At 44.4% G+C, this 25304-nt stretch overlaps 1 protein-coding gene and 1 long non-coding RNA gene across 9 annotated transcripts; both read left to right on the top strand.

The window, feature by feature from the left end:
- The first annotated feature begins 390 nt into the window (after positions 1–390).
- Positions 391–19707, top strand: ccdc142 (coiled-coil domain containing 142). 8 transcript variants are annotated; one of them, XM_079744521.1, is made up of 19 exons: positions 391–685; positions 774–861; positions 1338–1489; positions 1815–1861; positions 2205–2247; positions 2580–2833; positions 2948–3169; positions 3278–4545; positions 5325–5581; positions 5835–5921; positions 7355–7585; positions 7947–8107; positions 8252–8392; positions 11598–11712; positions 14931–15108; positions 16369–16467; positions 16639–16733; positions 16841–17009; positions 19074–19707. In XM_079744521.1, the coding sequence occupies exons 3-19, from the start codon at positions 1456–1458 to the stop codon at positions 19180–19182; spliced, it is 3510 nt and encodes a 1169-aa protein (XP_079600647.1). In that variant the 5' UTR covers positions 391–685; positions 774–861; positions 1338–1455; the 3' UTR covers positions 19183–19707. The 8 variants fall into 8 exon arrangements, with proteins under 8 accessions (XP_079600647.1, XP_079600645.1, XP_079600646.1 ...); XM_079744519.1 differs by having other exon boundaries at positions 1320–1489; XM_079744520.1 differs by having other exon boundaries at positions 391–861.
- Positions 19708–20696: 989 nt separating this feature from the next.
- Positions 20697–22899, top strand: LOC307081261. Its single transcript, XR_013812136.1, has 6 exons — positions 20697–20745; positions 21428–21456; positions 21646–21729; positions 21971–22129; positions 22387–22534; positions 22802–22899. It is a non-coding gene; the product is annotated as an uncharacterized lncRNA (long non-coding RNA).
- The last annotated feature ends 2405 nt before the right edge of the window (positions 22900–25304 follow it).

Here is a 25304-nt window from a genome sequence, read left to right as displayed (position 1 = left end):
GTTTTAAGCTATATGATTATATACATTTTTGAGGAATGCTCTGTATAGAAGCCACAAATAAAATGTAGTTACTTAAACATTTCCTGCTGTTGAAAGGTGAAAAACCCTAATAAATTCGTCAAGATCAGTCTTCAAAAAAGTGTGTTGCAAATATAAAAAATAAATAGTTTATGCAGATAAATGCACAGGCAAAAAAAATTCCATGCATTGTTTGGGACAACAACCAGCTGACGTGAGTTCTGATTGGCTGCCACAACCATCCGTTTTTGTGCCGCGTTCATCCATCTCGGAAATTAATTGTTTGTGTCAAATTAAACGGGGATAAACTATTATTTAAAGGTCGGATAACCCGGATTTTACGATTTTATGATCGCTCTTATCTGAGCGCATTAGCAGAGCCAACATGTTATGTTTTGTTCATGATTGGGGGAAACATTAGTTTGTTCCGGGTTGATCTGAACCCATCGTTGGCTCATGCTATAAAGCTACAGCTTAGTTAAACTGTTTCCTGCGGACCTGCTAAGGATTAACCAAGCACTGCTTCAGAGAATAGGTCGCTAATAACACTACACTGGTGTGATGGCTAACCGAGTGGTCCTAAATTATATTTAGTGTTAACATAGTCAGTATTGGTGTGTTGCTAACTGAACGTAGCTTCATCTGTGATCCCCGCAAACTCTACGAAGTAGGTCATTAAATCTGATCGGCACTAAACGATGTCAATAACCCTAAATTGTTCACAACCCTGAACTATTGCAATAACCCAAAACTAGGTCAATGTCATGGGCAGGGGAGAGTTGTGGAACTATGATGCATCTACTCTGGGAGTTCATCCTGTCACTAGACGTAAACTGTTAACTGGTATGTAATAATTTACTACTTTCCTAATTCATTATTCTATTAATTATTTTCGTTCAATTATTGTTGTGTGGCAAACATTATAACGTTATAGAACTGGTCTTAAAAATAAAGCAAGCATTTTACCTGAATCATATACCTTTTGAATGTATACATCTCTGAAAGGTAGATTGTTTAGAATATGCAATGTTTCTGCTGGACGGAGAAACGGCTAAGAACAGATGATAGATGAACAGATGATAGATGAACAGATGATAGATGTACAGATGATAGATGAACAGTTGATAGATGAACTGATGATAGATGAACTGATGATAGATGAACTGATGAACAGATGGCGGATGAACAGATGATGGATGAACAGATCGGATATATGAACGGATGATAGATTAACAGGTGATAGATGAACGGAGGAACAGATGATAGATGATATACTGAGGATCTGTTATTCTCCTTAACAGCAGAACTTCCGTTGGCAGATGAACCACACTTCATGGCTTTTGCCGGGAGCATCCTATAGGTGCATTCATCTATTGGGATGGCCCAGAGTCACCAGAGCAACTCTTAGAGATACAGTTATGCAGTCAACATGGTGACATGGTAAAGACTAGAGAGCCTGGCCTGGTAGAAGGTGACACACACACACACACACACACACACACACACACACACACACACACACACACACACACACACACACACACACACACACACACACACACACACACACACACACACACACACACACACACAGGTTTTGTAGGGCTGGGTGATAGTCATTATCTTGCCACAAATTTAATGTATTTTTATCACTATGCAAACTTGGGGCTGTAGCCATAAGGGGGATCTGGATTTTTTGACAACTTGCCCCTGATTCTAACACGGCTACTGCAACACAGGGCCTCTCTCCATATCTCTGTCTTGATTTGATTTTTTGTATCTTCTATTTCCTTTAGACATGATGCCAGCAGAGGATGAGAAGGTGAGCACTATGTTTATCCCAGTAAGTGATGCCGTAGGCTGCACACTGATATTACTATCACGGGTCTACTAGCAGAGCCTTTATAAAACATGGTTCTGTGTGTCTTTATAGACATGTTAGGTTTTATCTTGTCAGGTCGTACCCTTTTTTTTGAGTGATTTAAGAAACATACACAGAATTGCTTTGATTTCACATAGGCCATGTACAAATGACTGGGAAATAATTTGACTACAATGCATGTGCTTTGAAGAAACACCTTTGCATGCACTATTAGGTCTGCTAGCTATAGGGTTATACTATATTCAAATTCCACATATTTTGAATTCGGTATTTCTTCATTATTATGTCATTTATTTTTCCACAGATAAAAGATGCTTCCACTGAGCTTGATGAACTGTCATCAAATGGTAAATAATGCACAACACTCTGGTATTCACTCCAATTTGCTGAAGCCAAAACTTGGTTTGCATGTATCTCCCAAAATAGGTGAAGCACAACCTTTTCCAAAAGCCACAGTCACTAGTGACGCCCTGGAGAACAGTGACGTAGGGTGTCTGTCTGTCCAGGTGTAACGTAGGGTGTCTGTCTCTCCATGTGTTACAGTAGGGTGTCTGTCTGTCCAGGTGTAACAATAGGGTGTCTGTCTGTCTGTCTGTCCAGGTGTAACAGTAGGGTGTCTGTCCAGGTGTAACAGTAGGGTGTCTGCCCAGGTGTAACAGTAGGGTGTCTGTCTGTCCAGGTCCCTCTCCCCTCGGCTCCCTCTCCCGCTCCCTGCAGCGTGCCGAGGCTATGCTCAGGACCTCCCTGAACCCGGGCCTGAAGTGGCTGCTCCTCCGGAACAGTCAGGATAAAGAGTCCGGGGGAGAAGAAGGGAGCTTTGTGGCCGCTCACAATCTGGTTTCCCGTTCTTCTGCTCGCGTCTCACGCCTACAGCAAGGCATGCTGGGTATGGCTGCCCAGAGGCCGCTGGTCAGGGGGGCAGACTCTCTTCAAGTACGGATCTGTTTGTATATTTTCACTGAATGTGTTTTGGTTTGAGGAAGTCAGGTCTGTGCTCCTAACGTGGCCCGGTTCTGTTTGTAACAGCCGTCCCTCTGCTGCTCCCAGGTGTGTGTGAGAGGCTCCTCTCCGGAGGGCTGCGTCATCCAGCAGCTCTCCTCCCCGCCCCAGCAGGCCGCCTGCAGGGCTCTGTGGAGCCTGATGGAGCAGCACTCCCAGCTGCTGTTTGTGCACGAGTACGTCAGGAGGGCCCACTCCGCTTCAGCCTACGTGTCTAAACTGGCTCTGCTCGAAGAACGCTTAGGAGGACCACAGTTCCCCCTGAATCTGGTAAAGCTGCAACAGCTGTCCCTGATCCTCACAAGTATCAATTTGTCACAATTTAAGCACCATTGCCAAATTTTTATATATTTATATATTTATTTTTTTCCATTCAAGAAAACATGCGGTCCTTTCTCTCGTCAAATGGTCCCCCTGGGCCAGGAGCTGAGGGTTCATCTAAAACACTGGTGGTGTCTCTCCGAGAAGCTCCGCTCCAACCCCTTCGTGAGGCGGGCCCTGGCTCCACACACCAACTTCCTCGTTGAAATGAAACGCTCTCTACATGCTTTGGCTCTTCAGGCGCTGGTTTTGATGGAGAATTGTGTACATGCCATTTTGTCCAGCCTTGCTCAAACAAACATTGAATCAATTGCGAGAGAGATGCTGGAAGATGTTCTGTCTGGTACAGCGCTTTATAACCAGGTGGTGGAAGAGCACAGTGACCTCAACAGAACCAACCCGTGGGAGTGTAGGCTGTTGCAGAGGACGTGTTATTCTGGTCTTCCTGCTCCTCAGTTGGCCCCCCACAGCGCGTCTCACCCGGCGGTGTTCCAGGTCAAAGAGCTGCTCTCGGTCCTCGCCGTACATCACGCTCACACGGCGGCTGAGGAGATGCACCGCTGGGCCGCTGAGCACTGCGGCCCAGAGGTCCAATCCCATCACGGAAAACCCCGGCCTCCTCAGGCCCGTCTTTGTTCCCAGCGATCCGTGACTCCTGAATGGACCTGGGAACGTCTGGAGCACACCTACCTCCCGCTCCCCGGTTCACCCCCTCTGCTCCCCTCCTCCCCGTCCACCCACATCGTGACACCGTCATCGGGAAGATCTTTTACACATTCCTCTCAGTATAGTTTGTCTGACGGCCAATCAGGAAGCCAAAGCAGAGCTGAGCCCGCCCCCCGGCGTCGACACGCCGGACCTCAGAGTGCTCTGGGATCTTCAGCCCCAGAGTCCACTCTGGGACAATGTGTCCCAGGCCAAAGGAATCCTGGAGGCGGGCCAGGTGTCCGAGTGGAACCTGACCTGTACCCAGCGGCCTGTCACCCTGCGGTGGGGCCACTCTCGGCATTCTGCAAGGAGGACCGGTTCTCCCTGGAGCTTCTGTTCCAGGCCATGGTGTCTTCCGGTGATCGGCTCTCACCCCTGGGGCCACACACATCCAGGCCAGACTACGTGGCCTCGGCATCCTGCCCTCCTCCAGTGCAGAGGACACGAGAGGAGGGGGGGGCAGCATGTAGACTGACGGACTCAGGTGCCTCCCATGGATACCGGACTGAGGTGAGAGCGGCGCCAGACTGGTGGTTGGGCCAGGAGCCGAGCTCGGAGCGAGTCCTGCAGGATCCCATTGAACCCGGACCGTCGTTAGGCCCAGAGAGTCTAGCCAGGTACACGTTCCTCATCTAGCACTAATGGAACCATTAGCAAAAGTCACTGATGCTACTGAATATCTAGGTTAGCTTTAAATTCCGACCCTATGTGTTTATAAATATATACATATTTTAATAATTCACTTTTTTAGGTACAATATGTAATATTGACACAAGCATTTAAAATGGGTATTTCAGTTCATATTCACCATATTGGACCAGGTTGTCTTCTCCAGACTTAAAACTCAGGTGGAGGACACTAGAGAACACATTACATTATATTTTGAGACGAGCGCAATTATTCTATTTGACAATGCCAAGCAGCAACAAGACTTGAAGTCGGTCAGCTATCGTTCGCAATTTATTAAATGTTTGCAAACTAAGCAGCATCTGGTGTGGCTTCCTTCTTTATCCTTCTGGGCTGTCTCCATATTTCAAATTGTGTGATTTAGTAGTCAATTTGTTATATGTTGTACTTGTTTGCAAGGTATCCAACTCACAAAATAAGATTTTGATTACATTCATAATTGTCACTATGCCCACGGTCATCCTTCGCTCATACAGATGTAAGCGTACAGATGTGCCACAACATTTGGCGTAATACTTGAAGCTTTAATTACAGGCTTATTTAAAGGTGCACAAAATATGCTTGAAGCTAAATTAACTTAAAGACTGACTGATATGTTTATTATCCACCAGTCGTTTGAATAAATAATCCAGTTCAGTTTGTCTGAAAGGGTTAGATTTAGGTAAGTGGCACAATGAAAAAACATTTAATTTCAATATCTTGTGTCTAGATCTGGAGCCTTGTGTCCGACAGCGCTGGAGGAGAAGGAGCCGTTCTCCCGCTCAGTGAAGTGGATGGACCTCAGTCACTCCTCAGTGTGTGCAGAACTGTTTGCAGTGTACCACACTCTGCTGTGGACAGCCTGTGGACAAGCACTGTGGCAGAACCTTCACTTCCCACCAGGGGACGCCGCAGGCAGCCTGAATCTGTGGAGTGATCATCAGAAACGTCGACTCCTGCACACATGGAGACATGCTTCCACAACAGGTACTAACACAAAGATGGTTGTCATGGAGAACGTTTCCAGTGAGATGTGCTCGTGCTTTGGAAGGTGTATCCTCCATGCTAGATGAACCCTCATGCTCCTGGCAGCATGAGGCCAAAGAGCAGCTGAACCAACGGCTTTATTCACCGTCGACCTGCCGTGACGGTTCAGCCTGTGGTCGGTTTTCCCCTCTGAACCCACCCCTTCCTCTCCATGTTCATGGACCATTGCTTTTTTCTTTTTTCTTCTTTTAAGATTTGGTTCCTCGGGAATGCAGGGCCATGCTGGAGAAGTTCTGCCAACGTTTATTAATCCTCACCACGCACGCACACTGGGATCAAGGTAAACACAAACTGGTATCAAGGTTAACGCACACATACACTGGGATCAGGGTAAACGCACACTGGGATCAAGGTAAACACACACACTGGGATCAGGTTAAACACACACAGACACACTGGGATCAAGGTAAACACACACACTGGGATCAATTTAAACACACACTCACACACACACACTGGGATCAGGGTAAACACACACACACTAGGATCAGGGTAAACACACGCACACACACACTGGGATCAGGGTAAACACACGCACACACACACTGGGATCAGGTTAAACAAACACACACTGGGATCAGAGTAAACACACACACACACACTGGGATCAGGGTAAACACACACACACACACACTGAGATCAGGATAAACACACTCACTGGGATCAGGATAAACACACTCACTGGGATCAGAGTAACCGCTCATATGAGGGGGCGGATGACATCCGCATCTTCTGGACGTAACGCCTGAAGTTAAACCCGACAGCGATGTCCATCCCTTCAGTCCCACGGTTATCTAGAAGGCAGCTTAATAAAATTCCAAGTATAGCATGAATAGATGTGTAGCATAAGCTTAAAAAACACTTCTTAAAGTGATTGTCCTGTTGACATTGTGCTGCAGCAGCCTGCAAAGCAACACTTTGCAGGCTGGTGTGTACATAACAGATTCCCGAAAACGATGTGGTCCAAAGAATCAGAACATTTACTTACTGATACTGAATCAGTATGGATTTACCGGTGCATCACATTAATAATAGCTGGTTCTTAAATGTGTTGACCTTCTACAACAAATCACCCAGACACGTACCCTAGAAATCCAGAGTTTTCACGAGAGCACAATTTGAATTTGCTCACTCTGGGAACAAGCAATATACTCACTCCTCGATTCCCCTGGCCCAGAACATTAACCAATCACATCGGTTTATCTTATATCGGCAGGGCGAAAGTGTTGCTGTTTTACTGACCGGATACGGCAAGAGCATTGTGTATTGGTTAGCTCTGCTGGTCTGGATACGTCACCCATGGTATTCTTCCGATTGGTCCTAGTGTTATCCAATTGCGTGCAGTGATATTTTCAAATGCATGCTTGGCGCTGCCCCTCGAGTTGGGCCATTTTCGTTACTTGTTGCCAGACCGTACAGCTTTCTAGATGTGGTTCTGGATTCCCAGGCTACCATACACCCACACACAGATATATTTTCAAAAGAACCAACGTCTCTAAATTTGGAGGAGCCAATACTTTACTGAGTTTATGAAATTATGTTTATATCCAGAAAAGAATTTGGTTAATCGATTTGTGTCATTTTAATGTTCGCAATCACCAAAGGTAGTTTATTTAGTGGTATGTGAAAAAAAAGTCATGTTTAAGGTTGCTATGGTTCCATCTCCTTAAGTAATGAACAAGTGATCTAATGTCTCAATTCTCCTTCCTACAGTGTTGTGCGGTTCTTTAGGCTCAGCTCTCAAAGATAAATGTCTTCCTGGGACCACCGGAGAAAGGCCGCTCCTGATGACATCACAGGAGCAGGGGGGCAGCCTGGTGATGACATCACAGGAGCAGGGGGGCAGCCTTGGGATGACGGCGACAGTGAAGCACTTGTTACAGCTCTCCCCTCCTCTGCTCTCTGCTGTCCGCTGTCACCTCTCGGCTGAGGCCACAGAAACAGGTAGAGGACCCTTCTCACTGAGTCCCCTACTCAGGCACTCAGCGCTGGTTAAACATGATATGGGTGTCTATTCCACGTTTACACAAAAATATGTCCACCTGAAGATGTGTGCACCTCTGGTTTCTACTGAAATAACTAGCAAAGCCAACTTGTTTGCTCAGAATACTGCATTTTCAGAAGTGATTCCTCTTTGCCTTTCTCAGTGACATGTATGTACTTAATGACCTGCAGTCAACTCCAGCCTACTGTTCCCTTCTCATCGCTGTACGGCGATTCCGACCGTTGTGTTTGGGGTCTGATGTGTTTCTATGGGAGCCAGCGGTTATGTCTGGTATTTCCTGATGGGCCGATCCCCTCTCAGGTGGAGGGGGCCCGTCCAGCCGGGCTCTCTGCAGAGCCACAGCCCACCTGGCGGTGGCGGCAGGGCAGGCCAGCCTGCTCTGGGTGATGTCCAAGTCGCACCAGTACCTGTCTTCATGGAGCCTGGACAAGTTCCTCCTCATCACGCAGGGGGACTTAAAGGTAGCGCTGTTGAGCTCTTCTATTTCTTGGAGTTGTTTTCATCAATTCAACCTCTCAAGAAGTATGAATCCCAAACAGAAAGAATCTATCCTTGGTGTTTTTGAGTTAAGAACGAACTGTTGGTGTGTGTGTGTGTGTGTGCAGGTTCTACGTGTGTCTTTAGAAAGGCTTTTACAACAAATGGAGTCCCTGATGGTTGAGGGAGCCCCTCATCTCTACGGTCACCACCGAGTCCTCTTGAGACGGCAGATTGTCGCCGTACGGAGCTGTGTCTCTGAGCTGCAGGTGAGGCAATACGAGCTGCAGGACCACGATTAACCAGAACTTAGTGTAGCTCTCTGTCATCTTATACGATTAACCAGAGCATAGAGTAGCTCTCTGTCATCTTATACGATTAACCAGAACATAGAGTAGCTCTCTGTCATCTTATACGATTAACCAGAGCATAGAGTAGCTCTCTGTCATCTTATACGATTAACCAGAACATAGCACGCGTGCGCGCACGAGCACACATCACACGTCAAGACACAGGCAGCGACACATACACGGAAGCACACACACATGCGCGCGCACAAACATAACGGCTCCACCATCAGCACACGTGCAGGTAAGAACACAGACGCACACGCACACACTCGCCCAGGTAAGACGTTATGTTTTTAAACATAACGGCATCGACAAACTCTCCCAAGAAACACGTTCTGTCTATAGACTGTAGAAATTGCGATAAAAGAAGGGAAGAGACAATTTCTCACCTCGACAAGCAACGGCGGTTCATTCATTTTGTCATATAAAAACCGTTAAATTCAAACCTCGCACCGACCAGCATATCAACACATAAGTCACGTGATCTTAAAGAGACAGTGTCCCTATAACACAGAACGAAAACATGTCAATAACCAAGTATGGTGAATTATGTCTATAGAGTCCACCACAAGACTACACTTTGTTGCTCAAATGTAATATTACTCTACTCCTTGAGCCTCCCGAAATGTCTTCACACTTTGTTGCTAAAACTTAAAGGGGTAGTTCAGAATTTTGGACATGGGCCTGATTCCCAAGTTAGCCTTGGTGTTCTTTATCATTGGAGACAGTTTAACACATTTAATTCAGTCCTTCTAGTTGCAGAGTTCGCTCGTGCTAGGCTAGCGCACGGCAACGGGCAATACTAGCCTGCTAATAAAACAGTCTTACCCACTCCACAGTACACCTGAGGTAAATCAATTATAACGCCAGACTATAAATGTAAATGTCTGTGTTGATAGAATGTTAGAAATAAAACTAACCTCGCATCGCATGAATCATCGCATTTTCAGGGACTACTTTCTCAGCAGCAGCGGAATTTAACCTAGGTATCAGTCCGCCGCTGCCGTAGCCTACTACCAGGAATATAACGCTGCTGCTGAGACACAGCAAGTCCCTCAAAATGCAATGCAATGCAGGTTTTACTTCTAACATTATTCTATCAACACAGACATTTACATTGACCGTCTGGCGTTATAATTGATTTGCCTCGGGTGTACTGTGGAGTGGGTAAGACTGTTTTATTAGCAGGCTAGTATTGCCTGTTGCCGTGCCCTAGCCTAGCACGAGCAAACTCTGCAACTAGAAGGACTGAATGAAATGTGTTAAACTGTCTCCAATGATAAAGAACACCAAGGCTGACTTGGGAATCAGGCCCTATGTCCAAAATTCCGAACTACCCCTTTATTATTACTCTCTTCCTTGAGCCTCCCCAAATGTCTTGCGATATTGATATCCCCCCCCCCCCCCCCCTGCAGACATGCAGCTACTGCTGCATGTCTTGGACACTGGAAGAGATGTTTAATCTCAATGATTATTATTTTCAAATAACCAATAGTAGTTGCCTTGCATTTTCAAATGTCAATACACTTTTCAGCCCTGAATAACAGTAAAAGCTATTTAATAATTGATTTACACTTTCCATTGAACAATTATCCATTACCATAAATGACCAATTTTATAATGTAATCAAATGCTCACACACTAGCTGCTTTCATACACACATTTAAGTCCTGATATTCTCCTGATGGGCCTTATGTGTGAACAACATATCCTGGCATTTGTACCCTGAAAATCTCCTGAATAATACTACCCCTGAGGTAGTATTTTCTCAGTAGGAAACGTAAATTACTTTTTATGTGAATGAGGAGTAGAAAGTCAGTATTTCTCACACCACTTCAGTGGGCATGTTGATGATGCTTCTGCATGTCATTGAGTGGCCCCCTAATGATAATCAGCCTGTTGCCTTTTGTTCGCTGAATGGTTAAAAAATATTTAAATGTTGGCACTGCTTTTAAGAGTAATTTGTGGTGAACGAATGTTATACGTTGTAAAATTATAGCAAAAATGTTCTTATATTATGCGCTGAGAATGTTTTTACATTATCGACTGGGATTTCCACATTATTGCTATGGGTTTGATTACAACTTGAGAAAACTAGAGTAATAATAGTGGATTGAATTTATATAGCGCTTTTCTAGATACTCAAAGACGCTTCACTGTGAAGGGGAGGACCTCACTAAACACCACCAGTGTATCACCCACTACACACTGGCGCAGCCAATCTGCGCTAGAACGCTCACCACACACCAGCTTGAGGTGGAGTGTAAGGGAATTAATGAGTCGGCCAATTATACAGGAGGATGGTTAGGGGACCAGATTGAATGAGCCTGGTTGGGCAGTTATAGCCAGGATACCGGGGAATCCCCTACTCTTTGAGATAAGTGCCCTTGGATCTTTTATGACCTCAGTGAGTCAGGACCTCGGTTTTACGTCACCTCCGAAGGACGGCGCCTTCCACAGCACAGTGTCTCCGTCACTGCACTGGGGCATCGGGATTGATGTTAAGGCCAGAGGGAAGAGTGCCACCTATTGGCCACCACCCGACACCACTTCATTACCTGGTATTCCGAGGTGGTCTAGCGTGCGAGTACTAACCAGGCCCAACTGTTTCCGAGATAAGACGAGATCGGGTGTGTTCATGGAGGTGTGGCCATATGAAATAATTGAATAATAATAAATATTGAATTTAACATGATTACTGCTAACAGTAATTTCATGTTAATTCGTTATGTGTAAAACTGTTAAAATGCATAATTTGGTGAGGTGAAAATTATGTTTTCTGATTTTACATTATGACATCAACGTGTAGTTATTACGTTATTCCTTTAGGTATTACGGTAACGGAGGTAACGTCATTCAGCTTGGAGGCCGACGTTGGTAGAAGCGACAGTTTTTTAACCGTGCGTTATATGGGAGTTAGACGATGATTTTGACTTGTATTTTGTTTTGAACCTGTTTGAAGTAAACCTTTAAAACGAGGGAACATTGTCGCATCTTTCCGCTCGGGTTACAGATGAGGTTGGTTCATTCCAACAAGAGGTACAGAGGACGAGCTTTGAGATGGAGTGCCACTACATGTTGGGTATCTTTTCTTCGGGGTAACCATGAGCCACGTATCCATCAGGCTTTCTCTTCCGTGGCTTTGAAGATCTTCTCCTGTGGCTGCAAGCAGATGTCGAGGGAGCTGTTTGAGCAGAGCATGCCCTCCGCGAAACACTGGAGACTGAACTATAGAACAGGTAAACAGATAAAACACTGGAGACTGACCTATAGAACAGGTAAACAGATAAAACACTGGAGACTGACCTATAGGACAGGTAAACAGATAAAACACTGGAGACTGAACTATAGGACAGGTAAACAGATAAAACACTGGAGACTGACCTATAGAACAGGTAAACAGATAAAACACTGGAGACTGACCTATAGAACAAGACAGATAAAACACTGGAGACTGAACTATAGAACAGGTAAACAGATAAAACACTGGAGACTGAACTATAGAACAGGTAATCAGATAAAACACCGGAGACTGACATATAGAACAAGACAGATAAAACACTGGAGACTGAACTATAGAACAGGTAAACAGATAAAACACTGGAGACTGACCTATAGAACAAGACAGATAAAACACTGGAGACTGACCTATAGAACAGGTAAACAGATAAAACACTGGAGACTGAACTATAGAACAGGTAAACAGATAAAACACTGGAGACTGAACTATAGAACAGGTAAACAGATAAAACACTGGAGACTGACCTATAGAACAAGACAGATAAAACACTGGAGATTGAACTATAGAACAGGTAAACAGATAAAACACTGGAGACTGAACTATAGAACAGGTAAACAGATAAAACACTGGAGACTGAACTATAGAACAGGTAAACAGATAAAACACTGGAGACTGACCTATAGAACAGGTAAACAGATAAAACACTGGAGACTGACCTATAGCACAGGTAACCAGATAAAACACTGGAGACTGACCTATAGAACAGGTAAACAGATAAAACACTGGAGACTGAACTATAGGACAGGTAAACAGGTAAAACACTGGAGACTGACCTATAGAACAGGTAAACAGATAAAACACTGGAGACTGACCTATAGGACAGGTAAAACACTGGAGACTGACCTATAGAACAGGTAAACAGATAAAACACTGGAGACTGACCTATAGGACAGGTAAAACACTGGAGACTGACCTATAGAACAGGTAAACAGATAAAACACTGGAGACTGAACTATAGGACAGGTAAACAGATAAAACACTGGAGACTGAACTATAGGACAGGTAAACAGATAAAACACTGGAGACTGACCTATAGAACAGGTAAACAGATAAAACACTGGAGACTGAACTATAGGACAGGTAAACAGATAAAACACTGGAGACTGACCTATAGGACAGGTAAACAGATAAAACACTGGAGACTGACCTATAGGACAGGTAAAACACTGGAGACTGACCTATAGAACAGGTAAACAGATAAAACACTGGAGACTGACCTATAGAACAGGTAAACAGATAAAACACTGGAGACTGACCTATAGAACAGGTAAACAGATAAAACACTGGAGACTGACCTATAGAACAGGTAACCAGATAAAACACTGGAGACTGACCTATAGAACAGGTAAACAGATAAAACACTGGAGACTGAACTATAGGACAGGTAAACAGATAAAACACTGGAGACTGACCTATAGAACAGGTAAACAGATAAAACACTGGAGACTGAACTATAGGACAGGTAAACAGATAAAACACTGGAGACTGAACTATAGAACAGGTAAACAGATAAAACACTGGAGACTGAACTATAGAACAGGTAAACAGATAAAACACTGGAGACTGACCTATAGAACAGGTAAACAGATAAAACACTGGAGACTGACCTATAGGACAGGTAAACAGATAAAACACTGGAGACTGAACTATAGAACAGGTAAACAGATAAAACACTGGAGACTGACCTATAGAACAAGACAGATAAAACACTGGAGACTGACCTATAGGACAGGTAAACAGATAAAACACTGGAGACTGAACTATAGAACAGGTAAACACAGGCCCGCCGCTCCCTATACGCAGATTGCGTAGGGCACCAAGTACCTGGGGGGGGGCACCAAAAATTATGGTTTGTAAAAAAAATAAAAAATAAAAATTACATTATTGAATTAAAAAAATATATAAATTAGTCATGAAGAGGCCCACCGTTGTTATTTCTTAATTGCATTACCTATCACTCAATTTCGGCAATTATATGTTTTTACCTAATATATAAAAAGAGGCTCCCCCCCCCCCCGCTCGCGTAGGGCACCGAAACGGCCAGCAGCGGCCCTGGGTAAACAGATAAAACACTGGAGACTGAACTTTAGACTTAGACCTGTGCTGTGTCTGAAATCGCGCACTACTATTTTTTGAGTGCAATTTGCGCAAAAACGGAGAGTGCCAAAACACAGCGCACTGGAAGTACCTCGGTGGTGCACTCAAAACGATCTAAAAATTGAGTGTAGACCGATGAACACTTTACACCCTCAACGGCCGCCATCTTGTTTACGTAGCGGAGGGGGCGGGAATTTCAAATCTGTAAATGGAGGACAATGTAACATTTGAGTCTCAACATCAGTATTAAAAAAAATAAATATCTAAATATTTACAGTTCGAGTTGATTAGTACTATACAGCGCTCAAATAAATACAGATAAAATTGATAGAAATTGATTGATGGTAATTGAAATTGATAGCTATTAAAATGATGGGCAAATTATGTAAATGATCAAGTAGAAAATGAAATACCACCGAAGAAGATCCGTCAAACTGCAAACTCATATCCGGTTGGTGCGCGTAAGCTGTTTTGACAGTGCACTGTAGAAATGATAGCACTGCGCCTATAAGTAAGTGTACTGTATGGATAATGAAGTGCACTTACCTAAGTGCGCGATTTCAGATACAGCGTTAGACTTGTTTTGTCATTCAATAAGTGCACCAGTGTAATATTAAATGAAATTTAGAACAGGTAAATGGATAGAACACTTATTTTAAATGTTTCCAACTCCAGCAGAAGTTTTAAAATCAGCTAGCTAAAATCAAAGTGGAATCAGACATTGATGTCAGACACTTTACAGGTCATGGAACCTGATCACTGAGCACATCAACGTGCTTTGGGTTGGAGAAGTGGGCTGTGAACAGTAGATTGGTAGTCTGAGCAGGAGGAATGGAATATTCTCTGGAGTAATTGTAGACTGTGGGCTCACTATTAAACAGCAGTCTTTAACTGTAGAGTCACTGATTCATTCATTTACACTGGTATTTAACAGTAGACTAACTGAATAATTCATTTACACTAGTATTTAACAGTAGATTATCTGAATCATTCATTTGTCTCAGCTTCTTTATTCTCGAGCTCCGTATTAATTTGTATTTTTATTCCATCTGACTCTAGAATTTCCCAGCAGCCCCAGCGAGTACATGTTGTTTGCAGCTCAGAGTGTGATTGGTCAGGTCCTGGAGGGCGTGGCTCCGCTGTCAGACGACGCCCGCGTCCAGACCCTCAGCATCACCATGACGGCCTTCGTGGAGGCCTGGATGGAGCACATCCTCAAACACAAGATTAGGTTCAGGTAAGGCAGTGTTTGTGATGGGGTCCTATTGGCCGCAGACTGTTGGAGAGGAACCTGGAGTGGCTGGAAGTTCAAATGGAGTCTGATTTATTGAAGATTCTGTTTCCAGTGAGACTGAAAGAACAAAGGTTACATCTGGAAGGTTCCACTAATACTTTAGGGACTATGGTGACATACAAGGCGTTCTATATGGAATTGTACAACTAAGTGTTTGACTCTGCGGCAGCTAGGCTTGGTGGGCTCTGGGGTTTAATGGATGAGAGCATGAAGGCAGTTCACCTCCCTGTAGCCTCACCATGTCATCATGTCATCCCCATTACCACAGCCCAGTGCGCCTTCCGTGTTGGATGATTACGTTTTTTGAGGAACAGCCGAATATCTTGCGGCCGTGGTTGATTCAGTCTGAAGTGTTCATACACTGGACTGCATCTGACTGAAGAGGACTGTTTTCGGGGGCTAGTTATGTAAGGGATAATGTATAGAACGCCGGTCATTATCGGGAAAAAAAGCCCCGACAGGGCGAACAGGACACTGGCGCAAAGCGGAGGGAGCTTATTTTCGAAAATGACCGGTGTTCTATACATTATCCCGCTTACTACACGGCTACTTGTCAAAACTAAAAAATAGCTCGACACAGTGTCTCTTTTTACAATTTATTCATTGCTATTTGTAGTGTTAGAGAAATCAGCAGAGAAATTGTTCGACCAAAGACGTTGAACACTTCAGATCAGCTGACGTCGCTTGGCAACCGAAAACGCTTGGGTTGATAAGTTACCGGACTACTTGTGGAGTACTACGAAAGACGTGAATCAGAGGCAAAAAATCACTTTCCTTTGCAGTGGTCAATTATACAAAAATAATTTACCACTGAACGTTGGGAAGGCCCATTCAGGTGAATGGAGCATTCTAAAGCATTAAGAAGAGCCGTGTAATAAAATAATGTTAATCAGCAGTCTAACTCTGTAAGGGCAGACCTTCTGGGGGAGATGGTACAGAGCCCGGACGGACGGGGGGTCTACACACTGTTGATTTGATACCTTACAGCTGACCAGTGCTGGCTGAGCTTGTGTTTGAGGAAGCTTCCACATGATGGAGGCTGGTTCCTTACATGCAGGGAGTGCAACCTGTAGGGCCAGATCTGAGCTGGGCGGTTGTGAGACTATGAACATGGTTCTGTAGTTCCCTTCAATTACCTCTGTGCTCTTTGTCTGTACTCGACCGTCATGAGTTCTTCCTGACCTGGTTCCCTCTGTTGCTCAGCGTCCAGGGAGCGCTCCAGCTGAAGCAGGACTTTGACTGCATCAGAGGATTCCTTCAGTCCGACGAGTTCAGTCCGTCAGCTGACCTTCTCCACCTCCGGTAGAACCTCGTTCTCCTCCTCTGTGGTGTTTTCCAACATGTTAAGAGTTTAACCTCCATTACATTCTGACAACATTGAAGTCCAAAGCATGAGTTAACACGCCTGTTGTCTGATGTCCGTACTCAAACCAAGCAGTGCCTTTTTATTAAACGTTGCTGTTTGTTGTGAAGGGTTTTCCAGCAGATGGACTCAGCCGTCGTCTGTCTACTACAGCAGCCAAAGCCTTATGTCCAGTCCCGCTGCTGGGAGCCCTTCAGACGATGCTGTGAGTATGAATATATACAGAAGCATCATCATTTGAATATAAATGTAACATTGAGCAAGAGCTCCACTGTGTCGATGTGTTGGAACATGTTGTGTGTGTCTCTCCAGGCCCGACCACACGCAGTGGGAGTAGCATCGATGTGGCCATAGGGGCCAGTATAACCAACCTAGAGAACATGGAAGGGGAGGTGTTGACCCATTCCAGCTCCTCCCCCCTGACTCCTGATGCCCCCCCAGCCCCTCCCCTCTCTCCCAGCCAGACCTACCTCGCTCCCAGGTAGCTGCAGTTAACAATCCACTCTAACAATGCTATAACATGGAAAACCGTACTATTTTTTAAACATTTTGCCCCCGAAGAATATATTAGTTCTGCTTATGGCGCATTTCCACCGGAGTGTGTGGGTCGGTTCAGTCCACCGCCAAAAGTGGGCACGATCCGGACTGAGCCATATTGACTCGTACTCCTCCGTTGGGGTACTGAGACGCCTGAAAGGGCGCCGGCATGTTCGAGCTACACACGCCGTCCGTCGATTGGTCGACAGAATCGAACTTCCGTGCGATAGGGGGATAATAACAAACAAACACATTACTCGCAAGGTATTTCTGGACAACGGCGAAAGCTTCGTTTATTGAAGAAAATGTTGCGCAAAAGTTTGCCGTCTTCTTGGACGTCCTCCATTGTTGCTCTTTGTTTATGGTGCGCGTTCTTCTTTTTCCTTCGATTTATTAGCAGGCTACACTGTGTGGGGCTGCCATAGAGCTCGTAAGTCTGCCCCTTCTGGTAGCCCCCCATGGGACATATGAGATCGTAAAATATGAATTGGTTTTAATGGAGAGAAAGAAATTATTTTCTGGTCCCAGTCTTTATATGCCCTGGATTACACATATGTTGTTTGTGGATTTAAATTAAAAATTTTCATGCAAAGAGAACAAAAAAAATTCGAGAGGAAGTTTGATAATGTTAGGTTTCGTGTGAGGCCGCTTTGTGAACTACAGCTCTTCGCTGCTCTCAACGCAAATGCTATGTGTCACCACCACTCGGGTACAGACATGGCGATCTCTCTGCTCCACTTCACCGCTTTTTTCCCAGGGGAGGATAACAGCATCGATGTGTAGATTTTCAGTTATGACGTCACATACGAGACGTGTAGTTTTGGTGCGTTCACATCGCTGGAAATTATGGGGAAAACATTTTCGCGACGTCGCAAAGATCACGTGAACGACACCTCATGATGCTGTTAAGATTCTACTTCCGTTCAGCAACTTGGGCCAAATTTTGATAACAGAGTTGCCCAGTTGGTGACGTATCGTTTACCAGTGACGCGCAGGAACATGGCGGAACATGTACGTTTTATTCAATATAAAAGAATCAACCATCATCACATACTTTACTATTGATTGACGTCAATAGTAAAGTTGTAAAAACGTTGTGTACTGGTAAACCAGCTCCAGATAAGGGGAAGTGTTGCCTTCCATACAGTGGCAATACTGTATGTTCTTCTCATAAATAAAAGCAAAAGGATAGGAAAAAAAGGACTGCAAATTTGAAACTGAACCTACTAAGTTCTGTTTAGTTCTGACTGTTTTTTATCGGATAAAAAAACCCTGCTGTGAAGAAATCTTAGATTCCCAACTGGCTGTTTCCCAAGTGCACATGAACGGTCGCTGTCGGGAACACGCGTAAGCGTGAGCGTCATCGCTGGCGAGCCGTCTCGTTATCACCAGGAGAGTGAACGCGCCTTTCCTTGTCATTGTGTTTTCTCTACAGCCTTTAACTGAACAATTGCACAATAAACGGTCAAACTCTTGACATGAAAAATTATCATTTAAATCCACAAACAACATCGAGGGCATATAAAGAACGGGACCAGAAAATAATTACTTTCTCTCCATTGAAACCCATTCATATTTTGCAATCTCATAGGTCCCATGGGGGTCTACCGGAAGGGGCGGACTTAGGAGCTCTATGAGGTCACGATGTTTACGTAGCTGCCACGGCTATCGCCATCCGGCTGTAACCCCGCCCTAAGGATACTGTGCCTCTGAGCTGGGCTAAACCGTAACTGAGCCGGGCTAAACCGCTATAACCTCACTACTGGGCTGAGGCGTGCTGGGTCCGAAGCGTACCCGCCGGTGGGAAGGGAGCATTACTTACAAAACTACTGAACTACTGGTAGAACAAGAAACGGTACAATCATAGGAGCCAGGATCTAGTTTGAGTCTTTCTTTCTTTATTGGTCTTAAATGTAATCCTGCATTGTAATTTAACTAATGTTCAAATCTTGTGATTGATCTTTTGTTTATGTTCCCTAATATTATTTTTTTTATTATTATTTTTCAGTTTAGTTTTAGGCGCGGATCAGCAGGAATGGTTAGACTTGAGAATCCACAACAGCGTCTCCCGATGGCGGCTACCAGGACTGCAGTGCCTCTCCAAATCCGAACACTAAATTAGCAGCCTGTCCAAAATCCCCCCCCCAATAAATACCTCGTCTTGATGTTGCAGAAAATATCCACTTGCACTGTTGTGTTTTTCTGAGCACGAAGAAAAACACCCTATTCTCCCTGGTGTGGAAATGTATCTGTCCAGATAAATGAAATACTGTAGTCCTCAAATGCAGAAAAGGACATGCTGTATATACAGTGTTTTCTTCATTTACAGAAGTCATTGGGCTTGGCATATACCACCGATGTGGGTGGGTGAGAAGTGCAAATCATTTAGTTTGGGAGGAATGAGCATAGTTCCTGTTTGGGCTGATCCAGTACTGCATTATTGTTTGTAGTAGGGGTATAGGCTCCTTATTGTACATTATGTTCCTTACCTGTTCCTATTCTATTGCTTTTTATAGAAGTCTCAGCTTTTCTTTACTAGTATGTGAATGCAATATGTGTACATTTTTTGTAGCATATGTTAATACTTTAAACATGCTGTGATACAGGTGTGACCACCTTCTATAAAATATGAATTTAGCTGATGTTGGACAATGGAGACAGTTGATCAATGTTAGGACATTGAAGAGCGGGTCTGCATGTTTTAGTAGCCTGACGAGGATCAATGCTCATTTTCATTTTCTCTTGAAGGCCAAGAGCAACCCAGAGACAGTACATAAAGCAGGCATTAGAGCAGTGGTTCTCAACTGATCTGGCCTTGGGACCCACATTTTTCATGGTCATTATGTCGCGACCCATTTTTATTAAAAACTAGCAAATTTATTTCTCTAAAACAATCACACATACACAATTGTAATCACAAATATAATCTTCAAGTTGGCTTAGTAAACTGATTGTTTTTACTCAACAAGTGTTCAGTGAAGCTTTTCAGATAGTTGGGGATGTGCTTTTTTCCTGTCTCCTGTGCTTTGTTTCAAAGTCTGGGGTGATGGTTGACAGAGCTACTCTCAGATCATGTTCAGCGTCCAACCTGTTCCTCTGCTTGGACTTGAGCTGGACCAAAGTTGAGAAGCCACTTTCGCAGAGATAGGTAGTGCTGAACTTAGTAATTAAAGTGATATGTAGGCCGACACATAGGAATCATAAGTCAAAACGGGCTACATTTGGCTGAATTATAAAAGGTATAAGTGGTCATTTGAAGAGCCGTTTGGGAGCCGAAAGAGCCGGCTCTTGTTGGTGAGCTGATCCAAATTATCCGGCTCACTAAAAATAACCTAAAATCTCATCTCTAATCAGATGGCCTAATCACTGGTAATATTTTTAGCTATTTTATTTTTTCTTCTACACTCCGCGACCCATTCAAAATGAGTCCGCGACCCACTTTTGGGTCGCGACCCACCAGTTGAGAAACGCTGCATTAGAGGCATAAACTCCTTGAGGTATATGACTATTGTACAGGGAATAGCCCCCCTGGTGTCCTGCCTCCCTCCACCAGGGGGCGCCCTCCTTACAGAATATTCCCAGAATGCAAAGCGAGCCGCATACCGCTTCTATTAAAGCTTCAAACTTCCGTCGGATCCTTCTATTCCTTCTCAACGTGGTGGAGTGACTGCATGCTCTTGGTAAGATTCCTATTGTGTTATATGTATATGTAAATGAATGTATGGCGGTGGTTCTGTTGTGTTAGAATAAGACTGTTTGATTCTAACTATTTGATTATGAATTTTACTGTGTATATATATATATAAAGTAGGCCACGTGCGGGAAGTATTGTACAGATGTCAGAGAAAATCGAGTTATTTAAATTCCTAAATTTGTCGTCTGATCTTGATAACTTGTCAAGTTTATTCTGTTGGCTTTAAATAAAATGGCATGAATCTGCCGAGGCCAGCCCACTAGGGTTAGTCCGGTGCAGGCCGCACCATGCGGGCCGCCACAGACCAGCACTCAAGTCAGCTGCCCGGGTCCCAGTGCCCGGCTCAGTGTTACAGTGCTGGAAGAGGAAGCCCTGTAACCGCCACGGTTCTGCCGCCTCTGTTTTAGAGCTGGCTCTGCCAAAGCGTTGCAAGGTTCGACCCAACGAGAGTGGCCTGATCCGATACCCCGCTGGTCAGGCCTAGTGTCTGGTCACACACCCCTAACCCTTTAGCATGTGCATGTTTACATCACTGTAAAAGTCGCTAATATTCGGTTAGGTGTTTAACTATACAATTGCTTTTGAATTCCAATTAGTCATTGTAATGTTTCGAGGCGAACCATTTATATGAATGTGCCTCGCTAACTCCTGCTTTCTCTTCAATGCAGGCATGATGTCGAAGATTGCCTTTCCAATGGTAAATTGACCTTTCTGTCCCGGTACATTAATACTTCAATTTAAGCAGAATTTATATGCTGTGATGATTGCAAAAAAACACATCATGCTGACAAATACTGTGGTGACTATTTTCCCTGAGCATATTGATGAATGTCTGCATGGGATATTACTTACTTCATTTATGACTCAAATCTATCTTTCTTATCAGATTATCCCGGTACTGGTCTGCCTTCAGGCCCTGATGGTTGGCTGAGGGTTGCCTGTGGAGCCTTGATGGGACTAATTTGTGCAGGTAAAGGGGACTAACCTCTAGTTATAATGCTAAACATTTAAAACCCAGTGAGTACTCTCATGGCATGAGCATTTGCTCGGCTGTGGAATCCAAACATTGGGAGAGAAAGCTCGGGGCTTTGGCACAGATTCAGTAGCACTCATCTACCAGGACCTGACTAAGCCCTGAAACAACCGCAGTGTTCAGTTATCTACACTTGATGTATTTTTACCTTGTTATAAAACCACTTTATCTCCAACAGGCTGCCAATCTGCTGTGCTAAGATGGCGCTGGTTCTGCTGTAACCAGTTGAACAATACTTGAGGTCATGGTGGACGACAGGATGGGTCACTGTGTAAAGCGGACTGCAAGGCTTATAACTCTTCTGCAGTCAACGCCCCAAAGACGACAACAAAAGCAGGTACATGTGGGAAATGAGCACCAATAGATTCAGTAGTTGGCTGTTGTGAAACCCAATTTGTATACTGCCACGGCATGAGTATTCGCTCGGCTGTGGAATCCAAGCATTGGGAGAGAAAGCTCGGGGCTTTGGCACAGATTCAGTAGCACCCATCTACCAGGACCTGACTAAGCCCTGAAACATCCTGACTAGTAACGGTTAAGTTTGGTACATGTGATGCATTTGGACTCGTTCTAAAACCAACTTATTTCCAACAGGCTTTCATCTGCTGCGCTGGTTCTTCTGTTTTGACCAGTTGACCAGGGAGGTCATGGTGGATGACATGATGGGTCACTGTGTATAGCAGACTGCAATGTTAATTACTTGATTGCAGGCGAAACGCCCAAAAGACTACAACAGAATCAGGTAAATGTTAAGATGGCCAGCATGTTGCTTCAGCATTAAACTGTTGTTCAAACCCAGTGAGTACTCTCATGGCATGAGCATTCGCTCGGCTGTGGAATCCAAACATTGGGAGAGAAAGCTCGGGGCTTTGGCACAGGTTCAGTAGCACTCATCTACCAGGACCTGACTAAGCCCTGAAACATCCTGACTAGTACCGGTGTTAAGTTGTCTTATGTGTGTAGCGTTTGAAGTTCACTTTCCTAACAATGGTTTTGTGTTTTATTGCAGGTGTGGAATGACTCTTGCTCCTGGGACTTCTCTATTTTTTTCTATTTACCAGGTTCCTATTAATCCTTGATCTGTTGAAATAAAAGTATTTGATTTTACTTGAGCCTTTTATTTTAGTCCCTCTACTGGTAGCGTTTTGGTCATTGGGCAAACCAAATAATTAAAGGCGACGAAGCAGGCAATGATCTGACATGGATGGAGCTATTAATTCCATTGGCTTTACAACAAGCTAATAGACCAATGGCTTCAATACACAAGTCACTTGGACGGCTGAAAGGGCCCTCAAGCTGGGCTCTGGGGGTGGATATTTTTCGCCTATTGCAAGTGATTTTCTCCACGAGGGTGGAATCAGTTTAGCTCGAGATGAAAAAAAATTAAATGCAATCTCTTTGCCATAAATGATTCACAGCGGGTCTGATCGGCATTATATCCGGTCACCTGGGGAAATATTTGATAGATTGGGACTCTAGCAGCCCCCTCTAGTCGCCAACATGGGAACTTGAACAAGTCTGCTGTGAAACTTAACAAAAAAATACAGATTGCTTGAGTCCGTCCACTCGCTTTTGCTTAAACTTCACTAGTTTGCCACTTGGAACCCTGGACTGCATAGTGTCGTTTTCGCACAGCTTTATTACGGATCGAGAATATCTTCAATAGTCAACGTTTATGAATCAAACTGAAGAATACCCTCTACAATTACCCCTAATGCTGTGGCCGCACAGGCTTAACAAGTTGAGTCCATACACAGAACGGGCCCCTTTGCTTCATTGACACCTGGGTGTATTTGGCAATTCTCTAAACGCTAAATGGGTTGCACAGAACAAATTAAAACCATCTCTAAAACCAATTTTGTATCCACTTGACCTAAGGTACGGCCATACGCGCGAGGCGTAGAAAATTGGCATTTTGCATAGGGAACCATTGGTGTAGGCGCGTACATGCGGTACACGCGCTAAAGCAGCGCGTTAGGCGACGCGTTTTACGCACCTGAATAATGCAGCAACACGCAGAGTTCAAAAAATGTAACTTGACGCGCCTACACGTGGCGCTTAGCCGCGATAGCCAATCAGCGTTGAGCTTGACCCGACGTCACTGGCAGAGAGACGGAGGACCTCCGGAGGACGCACAGAAGCAGAAAGAACATGGACGACGAAGTCATTGTTTCAGTGTGTGCTGAAACTGACCCAGCTGTGAGCGCCTACGGAGGGTGTCATGCCCTAGAGTTTAGGCCTAGTGTCGTGTCACACAACCTTAGCCCCTAACCCCGATCTAATTAACTACAGTTGTGTCTTTCCCCTTCTATTTAATTTTTTTTGCTATATTAGTACATAGATTTAAATTGTCCAATTATTAGGGCCTTTATATCTCGGTTCAGCCGATATATGTATAGGCCTATGTATCCTCTGTGCCTCCCAAGTCCTAACACTTCCTGCTGCTTCTCTAAAGGAAACACTCCAAGTACTTGATTACTTGCTATATTATTGTCCACACGATGTCCCCATAGGATTGATAATGTGGTCCTGCTCACTCTGCATTGAGCGGACGATTGGGAGTGACCTTTACGGCCGAGTCCATCGTCACTGTTTTTGGTAGCCTACACTTTTGCTCCTTCAATTAATGAAAATTCCGAAAACACAATAAGTAGCCCTACATAACTGCCGGGGGACGGAAACACTTTCACCGTGGAAAACATTAATCTGTCCAGAAAATAATCCATATTGTGCAAACCCCGTTTGAATTCCTCTTAATGACCCCTATAGACACTATCAAAACGGAAGCAGCCGACTATTCCTGACCTGCCCACAGTCTTTCTTGTTCCTGTGAGTTTGGCTGCAATGATTCATATTTTTTTAAATGAAGCATCTTCAGATTTGGTATTGTCACATTCTATAGATAACAGATAAGATTGCAGCTTTTTAATATCTTCAATTGCTTTCATGCCATTGACGTGCAGCCAGTGCTGGTCAGGGGGAACGCTCCGTCTCCCTTTGTGGGATTCTGCTGGTTCTTTAGCCGTTCCGTGTGATTCCCTCGGCCAAAGGTTCTAAAGTATTTATGAGCCAGAACTGAAGTTGGATTTATCGTGTTGAACGGTAGGGTAGGGTCTGACTCGTCACAGTAGCAAAAGCCAATGTTATTGTTTAATTCCTGTTAAGATATCATGCTTCTAAAAAGCAAGACCACTTTTTGGATCCACCCTGACCAGTGACACAGAGACCAGTGACACAGAGACCAGTGACACAGAGACCAGGGACACAGAGACCAGGGAATCAGAGACCAGGGAATCAGAGACCAGTGAATCAGAGACCAGTGACACAGAGACCAGTGAATCAGAGACCAGTGACACAGAGACCAGTGAATCAGAGACCAGTGACACAGAGACCAGTAAATCAGAGACCAGTGACACAGAGACCAGTGACACAGAGACCAGTGACACAGAGACCAGTGACACAGTGACACAGAGACCAGTGACACAGAAACCAGTGACACAGAGACCAGTGAC

Source organism: Pollachius pollachius (genome assembly GCF_949987615.1).
Source record: "Pollachius pollachius genome assembly, chromosome: 10".
NCBI lineage: Eukaryota > Metazoa > Chordata > Actinopteri > Gadiformes > Gadidae > Pollachius > Pollachius pollachius.
The sequence above is the reverse complement of the archived record's forward strand: the minus strand, read 5'-3'. Positions and strand labels throughout refer to the sequence as shown.